The following is a 23,018-nucleotide window of genomic DNA, read 5'->3' on the forward strand; positions in this document are numbered from 1 at the left end:
TACGTAATCAACATAAAATCAATTACATTTTCACATGCTAATGATGAGCCACCCATAAAAGACATTAAGAAAACAACCCCATTTACAATATCAATGACAAGAAAAAATATTTAGGAATAAATTTAACCAAGGAGGTAAATAATCTGAACACTGAAAACTCTAAGATGTTAATGAAAGGAATTTAGAAAACACAAATAAATTGAAAGATATCTCTTGTTCATAAATTGCAAGAATATTGTTTAAAAGTTTTCTCTACCCTTAGTGAGGTACACAATCAATGCAATTCCTATCAAAATTCCAATTGCAGTTTTCAAAGAAATAAAAAAAATTCCTAAAATTAGTTTGAAGTACAAAAGATTTTGAATTGCTAAAGCAATATTTAGAAATAGGAACTAAGCTGGAAGCATCACACTCCCAACTTCAAACTATATTTTACAAAGCTGTATCAAAACACTATGGTACCAGCATTAAAACAAATGCACAGACCAGTGGGATAGAATAGCGAGCCCAGAAATAAACCCATGCACATGCAATCAACTGACTGTTGACAAAGAAACCAAGAATATACAGTAGACAAAGGATAGTTTCTTCAATAAACGGTGTTAGGGAAACTGGATATCAACATACAACAGAATAAAATTAGATCCTTATACCACACACAAAAATAAATTAAAAATAAATTAAAGACTTAAATGTAAGGCTTGAAATCATAAAATCTTAAAATAAAACATAAGGAGAAAGCTCCCTGACATTAATCTTTTAATAAATTTTTTTAATAAAAGCTCCCTAACATTAATCTTTTCATAATTTTTTAAATAAAAGCATAAGCAACAAAAGCAAAAACCAATCAAATTAAAATGCTTTGACATAGCAAAGGAAATAATCAACAAAGTAAAAAGGCATCCTTTGAAATGGGAGACAATATTTGTGAACTATAAATCTGATAATGGGTTAATCCCCAGAATATATAAGAAACTCATTCCACTCAATAGCAAAAATAAATCCTACTTAAAAAGTGAGCAAACATTTCTTTTTTAAAGTTTGGCAGAGAACAGGAACAGACATTTTCCCAAAGAAGACATCCAAAGGCCAAAAAGTATATGAAAAAATACTGAACATCACTAATCATTAGAGAAATGCAACTCAAAAGTATATTACCTAACACCTGATAGTATGGTTATTATCACAGAGCCAAAAGAAAGTATAAGTATTGGCAAGGACATAAAGAAAAGAGAAAACTTTTCAGCTATTGATGGAGATATAAATTAGCCATTAAAAAAAACAGTACAAATATTCCTCAAAAAAATAAAAATTGAACTTCCATATGATTCATCAATCTAATTCTAGGATATACCCAAAGGAAATAAAATCACTATCTTGAACAGTATCTGCACTCCTGTGTTCGCTGCAGTATTTTTCACAGTAGTCAAGATATGTAAACAACCTAAATGTTCATCAACTAGGTAAATGGCTAAAAAAACTGGGTGTGATGCATATAATAAAATACTATGCAGCCTTAAAAAGGAGGAAGTCTGTCTCTATATAGACTATATATATAGTCTATATAGTGTGTGTATGTATGTGTGTGTGTGTGTGTGTGTATACACACACACACACACACAGGTTTATTTTTTAGGCTTTCATTTCTTTTCCACTGGTCTGTGTATTTGCTTTACTGCCAATACCCTGCTGTTTTGGTAACTGTTGCTTCACAGTATAATTTGAAATCGGGGAGTGTGACACTTCCAGCTTTGTTCTTTTTTCTCAAGATTGCTTTGGCCATTCAGGGTCTTTTGTAGTTCTATGCAAATCTAGTGATTTTGGTTCTATTTCTTTAAAAAATGCCATTGGGATTTTAATGGGGCTGCATTAACTCTGTATATTGCTTTGGGTAATATGGTCATTTTAACTATGTTGTTTATTCAAGTCCATGAACACAAAATACCTTTCTATTTCTTTGTGTCTTCTTTCATTTCTTTTAATAATATCTTGTAGGTTTTAGTGTATAGCTCATTCACGTCCTTTGTTAAGTTTATTTCTAAGTATTTTATTCTTTTTTGTAATTGCAAAAAATAAATTGTTTCTTCTCATATATTTTTCTGAATTTTCATGAAATTTCTGGAGTATCAAGGAATGCAATGGATTTTTGTATATAAATTTTGTACCCTGAAATTTTACTGTATTTGTTTATTGTTTTCAAAAGTTTTTTGGTGAAGTCTTTAGGATTGTTTGTATAAAGAATCATGTTGTTTGCATTACAATAGAGTTATTATATGACATAGCAACTCTTCTTCTGGGTATCTACCCACAAAATTTGAAGTCATTTATTCATAAAGACCCAATATATATATATATATATATATATATATATATATATATATATATATATATATATATATATATGTTCACTGCAGCATTATTCACAGTGGCCAAGACATGAAAACAACTGTAGTGCCTTTCAACTGATGATTGGATAAAGAAGATGTAATACATATACACAGTGGAATACTACTCAGACAAGAGGAAATACTGCCCTTTATGACAACATGGATACCTCTTGAGACATGCTAAGTGCAGTAAGTTGGATGGAAAAAGTCAAGAACCACATGATATCACTCATATGTGGGTTATAAAACTGAAAGCAACAAAAGAACAAATAAGACAAACAAAAACTCATAGATACAGACAATAGTATAGTGGTTACCAGAGAAAAGGTTACCAGAGGGAGTTAGTAAAGATTAAAGGGGATCAAATATATGGTGACAGAAGATCTGACTTTGGGTGCTAAACACATAATAAATATACAGATGATGTATTACAGAACTGTATACCTGAAACCTATATTTTATTAACTAATGTTACCCAAGTAAATTTGTAAATAAATAAGTAAGTAAATAAATAAATAAAATCATCAAAACAAAAAGTTGGTACTGTCATTTGCCACAGTATGGATAGACCTAAAGTCATCATGCTAAGTGAAATAAAGCAAACAAACAAAAACCAAATAATACATGATCTCACTTGTACAAGGAACATAAATACAAATAAACAAACGAAGTCAAACTCAACAGCAAAAGAACGGTGACTACCAGAGCTAAGGGTGGGGACAGAGAAGAGAGAGTTATCAGACAGTACAAACTCTGAGTTACAAGTCCTGAAGATGTAATGGTCAAGTGTGGTAACTACAGTTCATAAAATGTACTGCATACTTAAAATCTGCTAACAGGATAACTAGATCTCACATGCTTTCACTACCCACACATGACAAAGATAACTATGATATGTGGTAGATTGGACAGTTTTCTTTAATTTGAATGTTTTATTTAACCCAATATATCCAAAATATTATTTCAATATGTAATTGATTTTTAAAATAAATAAGAGAGTTTGAATGTGATAATCATTTCAGAACATCATGTACATTTTAAACATATACAATTTTTACTTGTCAAAAATAAATGAAAACCCAAAAATTAAAATAATAAAATTCCTTCTGAATTCAGTTTTTATTATAAATATTAGTACTCAACTAATCCCAAATGACAAATGATTGTTAATAGAAAATATGAAAAATAAAATAGTTGATTAGATACACATCTCTTAATGAAACAGATAATACTGTTTTTTCCAATTAGCTTACACAGCCACTATTGAATACTACTTAATTCTAGATTGAGACAGAGCTCTGCACCAAATTCTCTCTTCTTCTTTTTTAATTGCTTTTTTCTTTTTGTTTATTTTTCCATTTTAATCTAGTTTTTTGTTTTTCAATTTTAAACTAGAAAAATAAGTAGATGGGACATCATTATAGCAATACGCACCAATTTGCTTGAAATTGAGAACAGGCTGAAAGTGACCAGAGGAAACGGGAGGGAATTTCAGGGGAAAAGGGTGAAGGGTTTGCAGGAATAATTATAAAGGATGCAGGGACAATAACGGGGGCCGGGGGTGGGGTGGAAATGGGAGGGAGGTGGGGAGGACTGGGGGGTTGGACTGGGATGGGGGGAAAAGGCAGAAAACTGTACTTGAATTGATTAAAAAAACAGAAATTTTTGTTTAGCCACTGTGCTGTATACCTCAAACTAAAATAAAACAATACTGAATGTCAACTGTAATGAAAAAATAATAAAAATAATAGTGATTTAAAAAAATCACTGATTTGAATGTCCAGGACAATACAGTGATTCATAACGAACAGTATTTTTCAATCATTTAGTAGTTGAAATTTTAAGTCCTTCATCATCTTTGTTGAAAGCAAAGAAGTAGAAGCCATCTAACTTACAGAAGAATGTGTTACAACATTCCTTAAAACTAACACAAGCATTAGAAATTTTTCTTTTGAATGGTAGTCTGGAGGCTTTTCCACCGAGGCAAGAACTACTGTAAGACTCTAGCTGAGTGAGAGTGCACCCCCCTTTTTTTTTGTAAAGGCAAAAAAGGGTGACTGTGAAGAGAGGGTTGAGAAAGTGAATTTGCATATAGCAGGGATTGCATAGCTTATAAAGAAAAGTTATTTACAAGCTCTAAATATATCAGGGATTTTGAAAATTATAATTATACAAACTTTCTCCCAGCTCTCTCAACCCTGCTTGTCACTAGAGCTCTTCAACAAGCATCTGGGATCTTAATCCATCATATTTTCCCTTACTTCAGATGCCCTAATTATAAGGATCCCCAGATTACCTCCCTTCAATTGCAAAAAATTCTCAAGGAATACTATTTCTGTATTTAGCTAATGTTTGGCTCCTTAGGTTTTACTTTGTTCTGCACCAGTAGTATCTTCTGGTGAATTTATTTATATGACAGGAAGAAAACTCATGTTTTTAAAGATAAAAATGAGAAAAGATGAAACATTTGTGCAGGTTGAGAGTTTTCCCTTTGGTTTATTAAAAACAGGCAGACTTTTTGATAGATCATTCAAAAATGCAGCATTTTTTTCCTCTAGTCTGCAAGAGTAGCTGGCCAATGAATTACACTTCAAAACTAATTCTGACATTACAATATTAAAATGAAAACTAATATGCTTTTACAAAGCATGGTTAGCTTCTCTCAGTTTATACGCAGTCTGTATTTAATCTCTCTCAAATACTCCAGTAGCTTATCATTCTCATAAGCTTTCCATTTGTACCTGCAATACTCTTTCAATAGTTCAACAGATTATTACAATTCTGGTTCAGAATTTAAAGTTTCTGAAAATGTGTGCTGATGCCAGTATTTCCCATCATTTTCATGAGGTAGAAGAATGTTCTGTCCTAATATCTGTAAATATATTTCTGTATTGATACAACTCATCGGTTTTTCTTATGGCTTCTTGCCTTTCTATTTTATTACTTTGAAGGGTGTGGGGACTAAAGAACCAATTAACCTTCAAATGTCTTTAATAAAATGGCACTATGGGACAAAAGAGATATAGAGGATGTAGCAAAAACCAGCGATGCCTCCTGTGATTTTGTTTTTCATTGCAGTAAGAATATTTAACATGAGACCTATCCTCTTAATAAACTTTTTAAAAAGAGTTATGAGTATTAAGATCTTTTATTATCTACTTTTATTGTTTTTTTCTAAACCTATTTCTATTTATTTATTTTTTATTGTTGTTCAAATACAATTGTCCCCCAAAATTTTAGGTGTACAATACAGATTGCTAACTACAGACACAGTGTTGTATGGATCTCTAGAATTTATTCATCTTGCATAATTGAAATTTTATACCCACTGAAGACAATTCCCCATTACCTCTCCCCCTAGTCCCTGGTTTGTTTCTAACAACTAATTTCCTCACTTTTATTTCATCAGTACCAAGATCTATCTTGGCCCTCCATAAGGCATTATTAGCTCTTGTGTTTTAGGCATTCAAAGGATGCCCATCATCTGTAGAGAAAGGGTGTTAAAGATCAGTAGAGATGAGATTTGTGATGACATGACCACAACATGGCCCCTCTGTGGTCCCTCTGCCATCAGCTTGTCATTCTCCTTGCTAATTCCTTTTAGATGGTATCATTAAAGGTACAGGCTAAAAGTGAAATAATGAAATGTCTGGAAATGGTTAAAAAAAGCTATAAATGTGCTGTAATAATGCCTCTGTACTGCATTCTAAAGAACAAATATTTTCACAGTTGACTGAGAAACTATGAAACAATGACTTAAATATCCATAAACAGAGTTTTCTTCATATATAAAAAATGCAATTTATCTACATTCCCTTCCTTATATTAAAAATAATTAAAACTAAAACCAAAACTTAAACAGATGACCTCACTATCACTTTTACAAATCAAACTTGTCTATAAATACCACCCCAGTTTCTATATTCAAGGCTATGTATTATTTCACATGCTGTTTTCAGCTAGTTGCTGGCAGGAGATCCGAGGTACAGGAATAAAGGAGGTAATGGCTAGAAATCCTGATTAAATTTATTGGAAATATGGACTAAATAAGGCACTTTAATTAGTATCAGACAGAAGGATGAACTGGTCTCCAACAAAGCACAAACTGTTGAAGCAATAAAATTTAGAAAATGTGTCCAAGGCATAATTCACTGTGATGATGGAGGAGATGAACCTCTTTCCTGTTGTGCCAGATGACAAGAGAAAAGTAACCACGCTGCTGAAAAACTACAGTCGGTCAGCATTCGGAACATACATTTCTGAAGTCATCTGCCCTGGGATATGATGACAAATACATATCCTTTCGTTTATTTTAAAAGTTAATGTTTTCATGAGTTAATGCAGATAAGGTATTTTAGCCAAATTTCCTTGTGGTAGAGTAATAAAGAATATTGGAGGCTTATTGTAATATCTTCTGCCTGACTTCTAGGTGTTTTAATCATCCACATAGAGATTTCCTATTATCAGAATGCCTTTATATTATGAGGATATCAAAAATTAAATGAGAACCATCCTATAAAAACTTTTATTATTTGTGAAAAGTCAGTGTTAAAATAACACAACTACTTCTATAAAAGTTAATTCATTTGATTGACCAAGTATTGAGTCAATTAAATAAAAAATTTTGTAGGAATTATGCTAAGTTACAAAAGCCCAATACAAAAGACTACATGTTGCATGATTTCATTTATATAAAATGAACATAAAAAATAAAGTTACAGAGCTAGAAAGCATGAGTGCCTTCCTGTACCTGTGAGTGGGAGCATGAATAGACTGCAAATGGGCATGAGGGAGCTTTTTAAAGTGATAATGTTTTAATTTTTTTTGCCTTTTTTAATCATTGTTCAGTTACAGTTGTCTTGCCTTTTCCCCCATTGCACACACCAGCCCATCTGCCCCCCACCCACAGTTAACTCCCCCCACTGTCTGTGCCCATAAGTCCTCTATTCATGTTCCTTTGCTTGCTCCTTGCCCATTATCTTTCACCCATTATCCTCCTCCCCATTTCCCTCTGGTCACTGTCGGTTTGTTCTTTAGTTCTAAGTCTCTGGTTCTATTTTCTCATTTGTTTGTTTTGTTGATTAGGTTCCAATTATAGGTGAGATCATATGGTATTTGTCTTTCACCGTCTGGCTTATTTGAAGTGATATGTTTTAAAACTGTATTGTGGTGGTAGAGGCACAGTGCATAAATTTACTAAAAAACACCTAAATTACAATGGAAGAATTTTATGCTACATAAATTATTTTGCAATAAAACTTTTCAAGAAGATCCTGCAGAAAGTAGCATGACATTAAGATTCTTAGGGCATGTGCATTCCCTCAAGATCTCATGAAATACTAATAGGGCTGTGTTTGTATCCCCCCAAATTCACATATTGAGTCCCTAATTCTCAGTGTGATGGTATTTGGAGGTGGGGCCTGTGGGGGTAACTGCATTTGGATGAGGTCATGGGTGTGAAGCCCCCATGATGGGATTGTGTCCTGATAAGGGGAGAAAAGACATGAGCTCTGTCTCTGGAATATATGAGTAAGAAGGTGGCCATCTGAAAAACCAGGAGGAAAACCCTCATAAAGAACCTGAAGGTGGACCCTTATATCAGACTTCCTGCTTCCATAACTGTAAGAAATAAATATTTGTTGTTTAAGCCAGCTAGTCTATGATATTCTTACTGTAGCAGCCCAAACTGAGAAATGGGATGCTGCTGCAACAATATGTAAAAATGTGGAAGTGTCTCTGGAACTGGATAATGGGTCTAGGCTGAAGAATTGAGGTGCATGCTTTAAAAAAAGGCAGTATTGTAATAGAAGGACTTTCAAAGGCAATTCTGGCAAAGGTTCAGAAAAAAAGGAGAGCTGTAGACACACCTCTCATTTTCTTAGAGAAACCATAAATAATCATGGACAGAATATTGGTGGAAATATGAGCAGTAAAAGTCATTTTGATGAGGTTTCTCTTAGAAAAGAGAAACTTGTTACTGAAAATGGGAAGAAAAGCATCCCATCTTGTTATTAACTGGCAAAAATCCTAGCTGAACTGTGTTTGTGTTCTAGTGTTTTGTGAAAAGCTGCAGTTGCCAGCATGAAATTGGACATTTAACTGAGGAAAGTTCTATGTTAAATGTTGAAAGAGTAGCCCGATTCTTCCTGAATGTTTATAGTAAAATGCAAGAAGAAAGAAATGATTAAAGACAGAATTACTGAGCAAAAAGAAATCAGATTGAGAAGATTTTGAAAATTCTTAGCTGTCCACATCACAAAACACTAGAAAGTGTGTTCTGGAGAAAACACTTAGGGTATGTCAAGTCAATCACTGATAAGGAGATTAGTACAGGCATGAACCACAGATATAATCAACCACTGAGTGGGAATGGAAGAAAATAGAAACAAGAAGAAATGAAAAAAGGCTGTCAAACTACTTAAAACCTACAGGACTGGGCCACAGATTCAGGGGTGAACACACTCTATTCTTTGGGACAAGGTGTTTCAGACACCTTGGTGGGAAGGGCTGTCTCCACCATAGTTTCAAAGGGAAGGACCTCTGCTGAACAAAGCCCTGCGTTTGGGAATAACACCTTGGTTCCAACATGTGAGATGACTGCTACCCAGGGCTGCAGGGGCACAGCTCTCATCTGGCAAAGCAATCAGGGCACAAGAGCCCATCCAACAGAGCCACAGGTGACCACTTCAGTGAGTCTGGAAGTCAAAGCGTGAAGCCAAAGAGAATTATGCTTCATTCTGGTCAACATGGTGGTGAAGGCAAATGCAGGACTCACATTTTCCCACAACCACATCAGAATTACAATTAAATTACAGAATAACCATCAGTGAGAACCCTTTGAAATTTAGTTGAATGGAATTCCTAAGTATATAAACAAGAAGTCAGTTCAAGGCTGGTAGGAGGAGCAGAGATGCAGAATAGGCCAGTCCCAAACCCACCTGTGGCAGATAAAAATCAGGAGGGAGTTTCACCAAAACGGAGGCGTAGGTGGAAGTACAGTGCCTTCTCACACAACCAAGTTTAAAAACAACAAAGTTTTAGCAACAAGAACGCAGAAAAACCACAGATAATTGAACTATACGGAAGTCTGACAAGAAGGAACCCTTCAGCCAAGCCGGTATGAGGGGCAGAGCCAGCAGCAGAGCGGGGTCGGGCAGGAAGGATCCACCAGACCCACCCAGGTGTGCAACCCAGGTGCACCAGCAGCCATGGGCGGATCCCAGGTGTGGAGTAGCGGGTGGACGCACTGAGGGCTGACCATGGTCACCCTCATAAACTGGTGAGGGAGCAAGCGGTGAGACAGACCGTGCAGGCCCCAGTGGTGGGAAATGGCAGAGGGGACCACTATTGTCCCTCTCTGACCCTGCCCCCTCATACAGCATCACAAACCAGCGACCTGGGTGGCCCCGCCCTGGTAAACAACTAAGGCTCTGCTCCTCATACATAACAGGCACAAACAGATCAAAACATGGCTGAAGAACAACTCAGAGGCCCAGAGCCCATAAATCTAAGCGATGAAGAAATAGCCAAACTTTCAGATGCACAGTTCAAAACACTGGTGATCAGGATGCTCACACAACTGGTTGATTTTAGTCACAAATTAGAGGAACAAATGAAGGCTAAACTAAGTGAAATGAAGGGAAATGCACAGGAAACCAATAGTATGGAAAGGAAACTGGGACTCAAATCAAAGGAGTGGACCAGAAAGAGGAAAAAAATGACCAAACAGAAAAATATGAAGAAACAAGAATTCAAAAAAAGGAGGAGAGGCTTAGGAACCTCCAGGACATCTTTAAACGCTCCAACATCCGAATTATAGGGGTACCAGAAGGGGAAGAGGAACAACCACAAGTGTAAAACTTATTTGAACAAATAATAAAGGAGAACTTCCCCAATCTCGCAAAGGCAATAGACTTCCAGGAAATCCAGGAAGCTCAGAGAGTCCCAAAGAAGTTGGAACCAAGAAGGAACACACCAAGGCACATCATAATTACATTAGCCAAGATTAAAATGAAGGAGAGAATTCTAGAAGCAGCAAGAGATAAGGGGACAGTCACCTACAAAGGAGTCCCCATCAGACTGTCAGCAGATTTCTCCAAAGAGACCTTCCAGGCAAGAAGGGGCTGGAAAGAGGTATTCCAAGTCATGAAATCCAAAGACCTACAACCAAGATTGCTCTATCCAGCAAAACTTTCATTTAGAATGGAAGGACAGATAAAGTGCTTCTCAGATAAGATCAAGTTCAAGGAGTTCATCATCACCAAGCCCTTATTATATGAAATGTTAAAGGGACTTACCTAAGAACAAGAAGATAAAAAACATGAACAGTGAAAGGACAGCAAACTCACAGTTATTAAGAACCACACCTAAAACAAAAGCAAACTAAGAGGACAGCTAGATCAGAAGCAGAAACATAGAAATGAAGATCACAGGGAGGGTTAGCAACAGGGGAGTAGGAGGAGGAGAAGTGGGGAGAAGGTACAGAAAATAAGTAGCATAGACGGTAGGCAGAAAATAGATAGTGGGGAGGGCAAGAATAGTATGAAAAATATAGAATCTAAAGAACTTGAGACATGTGGTCATAAACTAAAGGAGGAGAATGGTGGGGGAGGGGTGTGCAGGGTGGAGGGGAATGAAGGGGGGAAATAGAACAATTGTAATGGCATAATCAATAAAATATATTTAAAAATTTTTTTAAATCAGGAGGGATATCTCAGCTGCAAAGTTTCCCCCTGAGGAGTCACCAGGCCCCAGCCTTTCACCAGGTTCTGCAGCCCAGGGTTAACGTGCCAGGAAGAGAAGTCCTCATAACTTCTGACTCTAAAATTCAGTGGGGATTGTGTTTGAATGAGTCAGAAGAGAGGGGCTACTTCTGGGGTCCCACAAAGTTTCTATTAAAGGAACCATGCACAGGCACAAACTTACTTGGACTCACTCCTTCTGAGCTCCAGCATGGGAGCATCTGATTGAAAGACAACAGAGACATAAAGGGAGGAACTGAATTATCCTGCATCAGGGCAAGAGCTGGAGGTGTGCTTTCCCCCAAACACAATTGCTGGCAGAGGTCACTGTTTCTTTAATGAGCCCTTCCATGACAGAGTCAGCAGGTAGGTGCCATATCTGAGTCACCAGGCTAGGGTGAGAAGTACCAACCTAACCGGTACTTTTCACCCTGGCCTGGTGATTCCCTAAGACTCTGTCCAACTTGCTGGCCAACCCAAGCTGTTTTCAGCAGCTTTTCTATATGAATGGCCCATTTTGGCTTCTGCTTGACTTTCTTAAATCTCTCAAACAAGCAGCACCGGGCCTCCACATGCTCCATCCATACCCAGGCCCAGCACTGGTGGCAGCTGGCCTTGGTCTGCTCATCTAGGCACCTCCAAGCCCAACACAAGTAGCAACCATCTGCAGATCGCTTTGTAGTTTATGCCAAGAGGCCCTGGGAAGAACACAGTTGGCTGTTGACTCTAGCTTGCACCTCCCAGGAGGCTCCAGAGCCAGCACACTCACTGGACAGCCTCAGATAATGTCAAAGCACCACCAAATACCTCCACGAACAGCACACTCAAGGGGAAGACTCGGAGGGCACTAGAGCTCCACTGAAGTTAAGTCATGTTCCTCGGGGTGTGCCTCTGCACAGCTGATTATCTCTACTGGTCGAAGCCAGTCTTTGCAGCCTGTGAGACGTAGCAGCTCTACCTAATACATAGAAACAAACACCGAGAGGCTGCCAAAATGAGGAGACAAAGACACAGGTTTCAAATGAAAGAACAGAACAAAACCCCAGAAAAGGAACGAAACAAAATTCAACAATATAACAAAGGACATAGAAACTATAAAAACAAACCAGTCAGAAATGAAGGGTATACTAATTGAAATGAAGAATAAATTACAAGGAATCAACAAAAGAGAAGATGAAGCCAAGAGTCAAATCAGAAATTTGGAATATCAGGTAGCAAAAAAATAACTAATCAGAATAGCAAAAAGATAAAATAATTAAAAATGAGAATAGTATAAGGAACCCCTTGCCCAGCTTCAAGTGTGCCAATGTTTGCATAATGAGGGTGTCAGAAGGAGAAGAGAGAGAGCAAGACATTGAAAACCTATTTGAAAAAAGGACAGAAAACTTCCCCAATCTGGTGACATACAAGTCCAGGAAATACAGATAGTCCCAAACCAGATGAACCAAAAGAGGCCCACACACAAATTAAAATGTCAAACATTAAAGACAGAATCTTAAAAGAAGCAATAGAAAAGCACTTAGCTTCCTACCAGTGAGCTCCCATAGGCCGTCAGCTGATTTCTGAAAAGAAACTTTGCAGGCCAGAAGGGAGTGGAAAGAAATATTCAAAGTGATAAAAAGGACCTACAACCAGCAAAGCTCTCATTTAGAATCAAATGACAGATAAAGAGCTTCCCAGACAAGAAAAAGCCAGAGGAGTTCATTACTACCAAATCAGTATTACTGAAATCTTAAAAGGTCTTCTTTAAGAAGAAGGGGAATAAAGATAAAAATTATGAAAAATAGGAACAATAAAATGACAATAAATACAAACCAACAATTGACTCTAAAATAAACAAGCAGAACAGAAACAAAGTCATAGGTTCAGAGAACATTTTGACTGTTGTCAGATGGAAGGGAGGTTGGAGGGATGGGTGAAAAAGGTGAGGGGATTAAGAAGTACAAATTGGCCATTACAGAATAGTCATGGGGATGTCAAGTCTTGCATAGGGAATATAGTCAGTAACATTCTAACTGTGTATGGTGTTAGATGGGTTCAAGACTTATCGGGATGATCACTTAGTAAGTTATAAAATGTCTAATTACTGAGTTATTAGACATACTAATGTCTAATAACCTGAAACTAATATAATATTGTATGTCAACTGTAATTAAAAAATACAAAGTGATTTAAAAAAAAGAGAGAATGAATCTTGAATCAAAATAATCTTTAAAAAGGAGGACATAGTTGGTAGTCTCACTCCTGATTTTAAAACTGGTAATTAAGATAATGTGATATTAGCATAAAGATATTTTTATATGCATGAATGGAATAGAATTTAAAGTCCAGAAATAAACACAAGTATCTATGATTTCAAAGGGGTATCAAGAACATTAATGGGGAAGGAATAATTTCTTCAATAAATGGTGCTGGAACAACTGGTTGTAACACACAAAAGAAGGAAGGTGGACCCTTACATCAGATCATGTGCAAACATAAGGATAAACCTTTGTGACCTTGGATTTGACAGTGGATTTTTAGATATGATACAAATACACAAGCAACAGAAAAATACTTAAATTGGACTTAATCAAAATTTTAAAACTTTGTGCTTCAAAAACAATATATGAAGAAAGTGAAAATACCCTTGATATGAATAAAACATTTGAAAACATTATGCCAATCACAAAAGAGCATATAGTATATGACCCAATTTTTGTAAAAATGTCCAGAATAGATGAATCTATAGAGAAAGTCAATTAGTAGTTGCTTAGGGCTAGGGTGATTTGAGGTTGATAAGTAAAGGGTATAGAGTTCTTTATAAGCAGTAAATATCCTCTAAAACTGACTATGGTTACACAATTCTGTGACTAATATATACTACAATACTAAAATAGCTGATTTAAAAAATATATTATTATTCTGTTACAGCTGTCCCTTTGCCCGCCCCCTCCGGGCCCAACCCCAGCTCCCACAGTCAGTCCCCACGCTGTTGTCCACGTCCATGTGTCACTTTGACTAGTCCCTTCCCCTCCTTTCCACCATTACCCTCTCTCCCTCCCCTTTGGTCTCTGTCAGTCTGAAATGGCTGATCTTTAAGATAAACACACACCAAACCTCTCCCTTGACTCCCTATGGCCTTCTCTCTCTCATAGCTTCTTCGTGAGAGGCTTTAACCTCTTCAAAGAGCTGTTTATCCTCATCATTTTCCCTTTAGTGTCACATTGTAAATCAACTTTCTGTGACTGCTGGAATAAACACTACACTCTTAAATATTTACGATAGCTAAGTCATAAAAATAAGTTCAAGCAGTTGAATTAATAAATTCCGAATGCATACTACTAGGTACTAGGATATAAGATCATATAGGACAAGATCCCTCCTCTCAAGTGAAAACGCAATACAAAATAAACAGGTGAGACACACATTTGTCTAAACATTAAAAAGTGATGAGCTAATCAACCTGCTTCCCTTTGGGTTAACTAAAGGGGAGGGTTGTTCTCAGGAAGTGATGTTTAGTTGAAATTCTCAATACCAAGGACCCAGCCAGCCAAAGATAAAAGGGAAGGTGACTGCAGGCAGAGGGAAAAGCAGGTGGAATGATGAAAATAAGTTGATGCATTTGAGGAACTGCATGAAGTCCAGGGTGGCTGAACAGTGACTGGACCAGGGGAAGAAAGGGACAAGGCGAGGGCCCAGAGATAATGAGACTGGTCAGGCGCAAGCCTGTAGGGGTGTATAAGGCAGTGTAAGAAGTTTCAACTTGCTTCTTCTCAACCCCTTAATACTCTGTACAACCCATTAATACATCTCTCCCCTTACATTCAATCCTCTGTACCCACGCCTTAGACTCTGCCTGCCATAAGGAAAATTAGTTTCTTGTTCATTTCCATCTTCAGGGACTAACTAGTGCCTACCCAGGACCTCAACAGAAGTTTCCTGAATAAACAGGCCCCACATACAGATGCTATGATAAGGCAAATAATCCTAAATCCTGTAAACCCTACAAGAGATTTTTAATAAAGTTTAAATGAAAGAAAGAAAAGTTCTTTCTAAAGATAGTGAAGGCCAAGCAAGTTTCATTTGAATTCCTTAGGCCAGTCTGGTTATTTCCACCAGAAACTAAAAGTTCCCCAAATTTAAATCAGCTAAACAGAACATCTTCTAAATTTAAACTCATTTCCAGAATTTGTAACATAAAACTGCAAGCAAAGAACAGTTTTTTTATCTCTGATTACTGCACAGGAGTTATTAACAGCTCTCTAATTCAAGCCATCTCCTAAACTATTCCCAGTCACTGTGTAGAATCATGTTCCTTCCCTCAACTTCACCAAAGAGCTATAACATACAGAAATAGAAATGCTATTAGGTTACAATTCTAATAACTGAAATAGGATCTAGCACTATCTTTTAAATAACATATAATAATGACACATGCTATCCTTATAAATGACTTACATTTTATTGCCCACTAATTAACTTCGCATTTGCAAATTGGGTTTTCTGTTTGTACTACACGGGATTCTGCTACCATTCTAATTGTAACATTATTATCCAGAAAGCCACACAGTGATTCTAACACAATTGAGACAAAGCTAACCAAGCACCATTTCAGAGTGTCAAACCATACAACTGCAAATAAATAAAGCATGCTTCTTTGGGAGAGAAAAAAATCCTCAAAAACCATGTTTTTCAGCTGGCTTACTGTGGTCTGGAGGCTTCTGCCTGGTCTGTCTGCAGTTTTTCTCCTCCTTCCACTTCCATTGTGCAGTAAACAATTCGGTTGGGAGCAACTGACTTCAAACCTTGCACTTCCATTATGACAATCTAAAAGATAAGAAAAATTTTAAATGACATGTCAAGTTGACAACTGGTACCTAGAGAGAGAGAGACAGCAGCATAAACTATAACTGCATAGACCCATTGAAAAAATTATCTAGTAACATAGATGGAATTTTGTTTTCCTAAGAATCCACATCTATTCATGTTAGGGATAATAAAAAACATCATGAGCAAGTCTGATCTCTGAACAAATGGCTTCTGACAGCGATTAAATCAAGGTTATAGTCTCTAAATTTATCCCCTAGGGAATTGCGTGAAATTTAAACTCAGATCTTTAAACAATTATGGCAACTTTTTATGAAGTAAAGCAAAATTACAAATGAAAATTCAGTACATTTGATGAGAGGAATGCACATGAGTTTCACACAAAGTGTTGCAATATTTATTACAAGCAAACACTGTCACCATCAGACCAATTCATTGACATCCATATGTGACAGCATCAGAAATCTTCTGTACTCACTCAGATTAGAGGACTGTTTATAAAAGAATTTTTAAAGAAAATTAAACTATTTAATTTTAATTATTATAAAAAGAATTTATTAAAGTATTTATGAAAGAATTTTCTTTATGACCATTTCAGGTAGCTCATTTGGTTAAAGCAGCATTCCGATACAAAGATTAAAGGTTCAATCCTCGGTCAGTATACGAGAAGCAACCAATGAATGAATGTACAAATAAGTGGAACAACAAATCATTTCTCCCCGCCCCCTCTCTATTTTATTACCCCTACTTCCCCTTTACCCTGTTCCAAATACAACCTCAATGACATCGGATTACTTTGTTTCTCACTGGGTGAAACACCCATCAGAGGCTATTGGATGTTTTAAAAAATCACAAACTTAGAGAGATCCTAACACTTACGGACCCCTTTTTTTCCATCACCATTTATCCCCCATACCCTCTTCCACCTCCACTCAACCCACTTCCTCAAAATCCCCCACTATTACCACGCTGTTGTCTGTGTCCATGCTACTTAATATTAAACTACACAAGACCACAGTAATTGAAACAGCATGGTACTGGCATAAGAAACAGACACACAGGTCAATGGAAGAGAATGGAGAGCCCAGAGATAAACCTAAGCCTTATGGTCAACTAATATTTGATAAAGGAGTCAAGAACCTACAATGGGGTAAAGATAGTCTATTCCATAAATGGTGTCGTGAACAATGGACAGATGTGCAAAAAAATGAAACTAGAACACCTTCTTATACCACACACAAGAAGAATGCATTCAAGTCTTAAAAAAGTTAGACTTGAAGCCATAAAAACCCTAGAATAAAACATAGGCAGTAAAATCATGGACATTTCTCATAGCAATATTTTTTCTGATATATCTCCTCAGGCAAAACAAACAAAAGGAAAAAATAAACAAATGGGACTACATTAATCTAAAAAGTTTTTGCACATCAAAAGAAATTATCAACAAAATGAAAAGTGGGAGAACATATTTACTGACATCTGATAAGGGGTTAACGTCCCAAATTTATAAAGAACTGTAAAAACTCAACACACACACACACACACACACACACACTAACAAACAATTCAACAAAAAAACAGGCAAAGGACACAAATAGACACTTATTTAAAGAGGGCATTCAGATGGCCAATAGATGTATGAAAAGATGCTCAATGTCACTAATCGTTAGAAAAACACAAATTAAAACCACAACAAGGTATCACCTCACAGGGACTGAAGATGGTGGCGAGGTAGGAGGGAGCGGATTCTACTGCCCCCTACACACAGGAGAAAAAACTAGCCGATCTACAGAGGAACAGAACAAACAGCCAACAGTACCCCAACATATATGAAGGCAGGAGACCAAAAATTGTAGCGGACACTGAAAAACCAGACAGTAAGGAGAGTGTTTCAGGACAGTAAGGTCCTTGGGATCAGGGCAGGGAGCAGGGCGGTTGCAGCCCCAGGTCCTGTGCACACGGGGTCTGCCACAGGGTCCTTGGGAGAGAGCCCGGTCAGTGGCGCCCTCCCCTGCCAAACAAGGTTTGAGCAGCACTGGAAAAGACCTGGTTGCTTGAAGTCACAGTGAGGAGAATAAGGACTAAGTGGCAGACACACAGGGGCTGTGAGCACCCACGGAGTCTGTGGACACCAGCTGGGGAGAGTTGAGAGTTGAGCCCTGAGACCCTGACCCCGAGAGTCCTCATTTTGGTTGGAGAATTGGGCTGTGTGAGAGGCCAGGCCTCTGTACGGAGCAGCAGGCTTGAGTAGGAGGAATTTCTGAAAAAGAGGTACCACCTCACACCTGTCACAATGGCTGTCATTAATTAATCAACAAACAGTTCTTGGCAAAAAGGTGGAGAAACGGACCTCTCACACATTGTTGGTTGGAATGCAGACTGGTACAGCCACTGTGGAAAGCAGTATGGAGATAGCTCAAAAAATTAAAAAATAGAACTGCCTTATGATCCAGCAATTCTACTTTCAGGAATTTATTTGAAGACACCTGAAACAATAATTTGAAAGAATATATGCACCCCTATGTTCACTGCAGCATTATTTACAATGGCCAAGATCTGAAAGCAGCCCAAGTGTCCATCAGGAGATGAATGGCTAAAACAGCTATGGTACACTTACACAATGGAATACTACTCAGATGTAAAAGAAAGTTTACCCATTCCAACAGCATGGATGGATCTGGTGAACATTATGCTCAGTGAAATAAGGCAGTCAGAGAAAGAGAAGTACTATATGATTTCATTCACATGTAGAAAATACTGAATAAACTGAATCACCAAGTAAAATAAAGACAGACTCATAGATAAAGAGGAAGCTGATGGTTCTGGTGGAGGGGCAGAGGGAGTGGAGGAATTATTTAAAACAACAAAAAGAACCTATGCTTTTTATGTTTTTATAAAAGGCTGCCAATCTTAAAAGATTCTTGCTGGATGTACACATAAAATATGATTATTTGTCATAGTTTTTTCGAATCAAACTTGAATCATGAAGTTCCCTAAATTCTCAAATTTTAATTTATAAAATATATTTAATGGCATTTTAATATACGCATATTCATTTCCGATAAATCTCACATTGTGTTAGTATAAACAAGATAAATAGCATTCATGCTATGTAGCTACCAAAATCTCCACCAAAGCATCATCTATATCATTTGCTAATCATTTAATACATTATTAAAGTCATAACACTTTTCATAGAGTTGTGATATAAATCTTAAGACTAAGGTCTCAAAGAAAGAAACCATCTTAAAAACAAGTTTTTCCTTTCAGCTCTGGTATAACAGAAGTGTCATGTTTATAAATACAAATGCAAATTGCTTTGTTTTTTTCATAAAAATATATGAGAAACTGATCACCAAAAAAATAAAGGTTAAATTCAAGATTATTCCTTCCTCAACCAAATCTTTTGTAATTTCTTCATACTTAAATGCATTGCAACATATGAATAAAAATAAGGACTTAACTAAAAACAGACTAAGAGAATTAATGGAGAATTAATAGATACTGTATATTACTCATACTTTATAGATGAACATTTGTTTTCCTAGCCTCACTTGAATGTTTAATTTTACCATACTGTTGAATGGCTTGCTGTTTTGTGGATCAGCTTATCTCTTGCTTTACTATTCTCTCTGAAGTTTTCATAAATGAAAAGACCTAAAGTAATCTTGTAAGGGTAACTGCTGCTTTTTGATACCATTAAAGTTCCTAATTCAATAAATATTTATTAAGTTGACTGTGTACCAGAATCTGTTTTTGGCTTTTGTAATGCTTCAATAAACAAAAAAGAAATAAAAAAAACTTCACCTTCCTGCAACTTAGATTCTAAGTAGAAAGAACCAGATTATGAATAATAAACATAATAAATAATTGAATATGTGAGGTAAGAGCTGTGGCAAAAACATGGAGCTAGGTAAGGGAACAGGTTGTGGTAGGAGAGGGGAGGAGTAGGTAGCAACTTAAAAAGTAAAATTTGAACAGTTTTTCAAATCTGCTCTTATTCCTTAGACTGACACTTTAGTTCTTAAACAAGACTCCTTTCTCCACTGGACCAGCTCTAAGCTTTACTGATGATGTGTGAGACCCTTACACTGGATTAACTACTTGCCTTTCAGAGTTTCTTAGGCTAAATCTGAGGTCTGAGGAGCAAGGCTTGGAGAATGGGCTTGGGAAATGATTCAGTTAAGCTTGGCTGAGGTCACAGGCCTGGGGCAGAGGGGTTCCTACTCTATTCTCTCAGGAGTTCTACAGGTAAGATAAGTCTGCTCTTCATGTGGTTTCAGCTTATTACTGGACATGTACTTTCTGCTTGAAATACTGTGGGTACCAGGGAAAAGATCCCTATTGCGCTGTGGTAGAAACTGTCCGCCTCCTATGGACATAGCAGTAAAGCATAGCAAAACAATTTTAGCAGTCCATCGCCTTAACCACTCGGGCACCTCGTCCCTCAAGACAATTTTATAACTATGTAAGCTTCTCAAACAATGCAAAATGAAGTTTTAACTTGTATTCTTCTAAGACCATTTTAATGTTAACTAAACAGTGCTGTTTAACATAGTGGCGATAAAGTTCAGAATAAATATTTATAATTTCACTTAAGCACTAACTCACCAGCATAATAAATATTGTTTACAAAAGAAAAAACAGAATTCATAAGCTAACTATTTGTAAAAATTTGAGATTTTTAAACAGAGAAAACGTTTTGCACTGTTTTCAGTTCTGAGTGCTTACAGAGGTAATGGTAGATAGTTAATCATTACTGATGAATTTAATGAATTAATAATTGTTCATTATTAATGAATTTAAATGTCAAACAGATAGAAAAAGTTACACTATAATTAAATAATTGATTTTGTTTCACATAAAATCTTTAAAAGGCGGGGGGAAGAGTTGGCGCTTTACATTTTAGTTAGTAGGAAAACTGAGGCAGGAATGATAAAGAAATTCACCTATAAGATACTATGTGTAGTTTCAAAGTAAATATCCTTAGGTTAAGATGCTGAAGAGGTTGAGAAGAAATTTAGCAGACAGGTGAGCCACTGGGCAAAGTCATAAATTAATCCCAGAACTGTGTTCTGAACTGTGTCAGAAGAAAAACTCATATTGCTATTCTTTACACTAAATTGAATCTATTAACCAACAAAGGAGTAGGTGGAATAAACAAGGATTTGCTTCTTCCACTATAAACTAAGCAAGCTAAATGCAGGAAGATTTCAACAATGACATTTCAAACTGTATCTCCTAAAACTCCAGGGTTCTTTTCTTTGTCAATAATCAAACTCAAATAGCAGTACTGGGAACAAACGGAGAGAGGGTGTAACAATGCATCTTGTAACAATACAAGGAACGAGCTACAAAGCTTTGATATAACTTTTGAGAGAGCTATAAATTTCAACTTGCTATTGCCAGGTTGTGTGTATATTGTATGTGAACCCACAGACATAATGTGGATTAGTCCATGCATGGAGATTAGCAAAGAAGAAATATAACCAGGAAGACAGGTCACTGTGGATGTCAGTATCAATGTTTGGCTTCCAGTGATTTGCATGAAAGGCATGAAACTCGGAAGTCTTGAAGAACGTAGCTTTAAAGGCATGACATTTATTTTGGTTCTTTATACTATTTATTGTACCTATAATGAAACGGAATGTTCTGAAAAGGAAGAATTCTCTACTTCTCATCATCTGTATGTCACCAATATTGTACAGTACTGCTGGTCTATGTGATTTGATTCTAGAAACATGATCTCATAGAGAAGTAGATTTAAAAAGTTAGACTAACCAAAAGCTTGAAAGGAGTTCCCAAATCACAGAGTACGCAGTTATATGTTTCAATCCTATTTCCATCCAAGTGCGTTTTGGTGTTTCCTGCAACAATAAACTTATACCAGCCTAAGCTGACACAAAGAAGACTTGCCTCAAATTTTTTTATTATTTTATTATTTAATCCTAATACCGCTGTTACGTTTAAAGGACAGTTTATATTAATTTGCATTCACAACCTGATTGCCTTGCAAATGAAGAATAATTTAACTTCTTCAACTGTTTTAACTCTGAAAGGTTACCACGAAGGTCAGCAAAAATTACTCACAGCCTCATTTAGGCTGTCAGAGGTGAGAAGGGGAGAGAGCACTTACCTCCAAGGTGAATGACAGCACCACGTCAGACTTGGAGAGCTGAATCTCACTCTCGTCTCCTATGTCCAAAAATGCCGAATTCTGTGAACGTTTTAGCTTTTGCAGTTTAAATTCTGGACCACCTTTAGAAACTGGAAGGCTTTCCAAATTGGCCATTAGCAAGTTCACTGAAGACCGCAACTCTTCTATATACATATTCTCCATTTCTTTTGCTATAAATTTGGGGAAATTTCTTTCCTTGAAAATAAAATTTAAAATGACAATGTTACACAAGTCATATTTCCAGTTTATCATAGAATATATTTTGCATACATTGATGCTTAGAAATTTTGACACTAGATATAAGGCATCTACTTTTTAAAAGGCTCAGGCTCTAGCAATTTTGATGATATCTAAAGGTACATTATATAAACTATTGAGGATCATTATGGTACAAAATGAATAACATTTGTAGATTTCCTCATTAACCTTATTTTTAGAAAGTTATTTGCTTAGGAATAAACAAACTCTGAAAACATACATGTAAGAAGTTTCAGTGTACAGATGAATCTTTACCCATTGTTAGCTTCTAAAAGCTGTGGTATCTGGCCTATAGGATTAATATTCATTATATACTGCTTTGATTTTTAGGAATAATATTTTAACAATATCTTTCTTTCCACAAATGTGCATTGTTTAGAGGTTGTGCTTTTAACCCATAATATTAAGTAGCAATACAGTTGTATTTCCAAAATTAGTTAATTTTCAAGTTACACAAATGTGTCTAGATTTTGTCCTAAATTCATATTTTTAGTAAAGGTTTAGAAGAATTTAAGTTTAAAGTAGAAAGTCAATTTATGATAAAAGCTCAAAGTGAAAAAAGAAAGTATCAATTTTAAAGATCCTATTTTTTCTGAATTACATGAGCATTGCCATTCAACCTCCTATTTCTGCAATTAGATTTCT

The 23,018-nt window shown here is 36.3% G+C and overlaps 1 protein-coding gene across 5 annotated transcripts in view; it reads right to left on the minus strand.

Moving 5' to 3' along the window:
* Window positions 1–23,018, minus strand: part of CADPS2 (calcium dependent secretion activator 2) — a 621,734-nt gene that overhangs the window by 339,654 nt on the left and 259,062 nt on the right. For all 5 annotated transcript variants that reach the window (XM_053669960.1, XM_053669959.1, XM_053669957.1 and 2 more), the window contains exons 5-6: window positions 22,074–22,310; window positions 15,816–15,937 (exon numbers count right to left, since the gene is read on the minus strand). In XM_053669960.1, the coding sequence (XP_053525935.1) occupies window positions 15,816–15,937; window positions 22,074–22,310 (359 nt within the window). The remainder of the gene's footprint in view (window positions 1–15,815; window positions 15,938–22,073; window positions 22,311–23,018) is intronic.

Source organism: Artibeus jamaicensis, unplaced genomic scaffold (assembly GCF_021234435.1).
Source record: "Artibeus jamaicensis isolate MK-2021 breed Jamaican fruit bat unplaced genomic scaffold, CSHL_Jam_final contig_540, whole genome shotgun sequence".
NCBI classification, from domain to species: domain Eukaryota; kingdom Metazoa; phylum Chordata; class Mammalia; order Chiroptera; family Phyllostomidae; genus Artibeus; species Artibeus jamaicensis.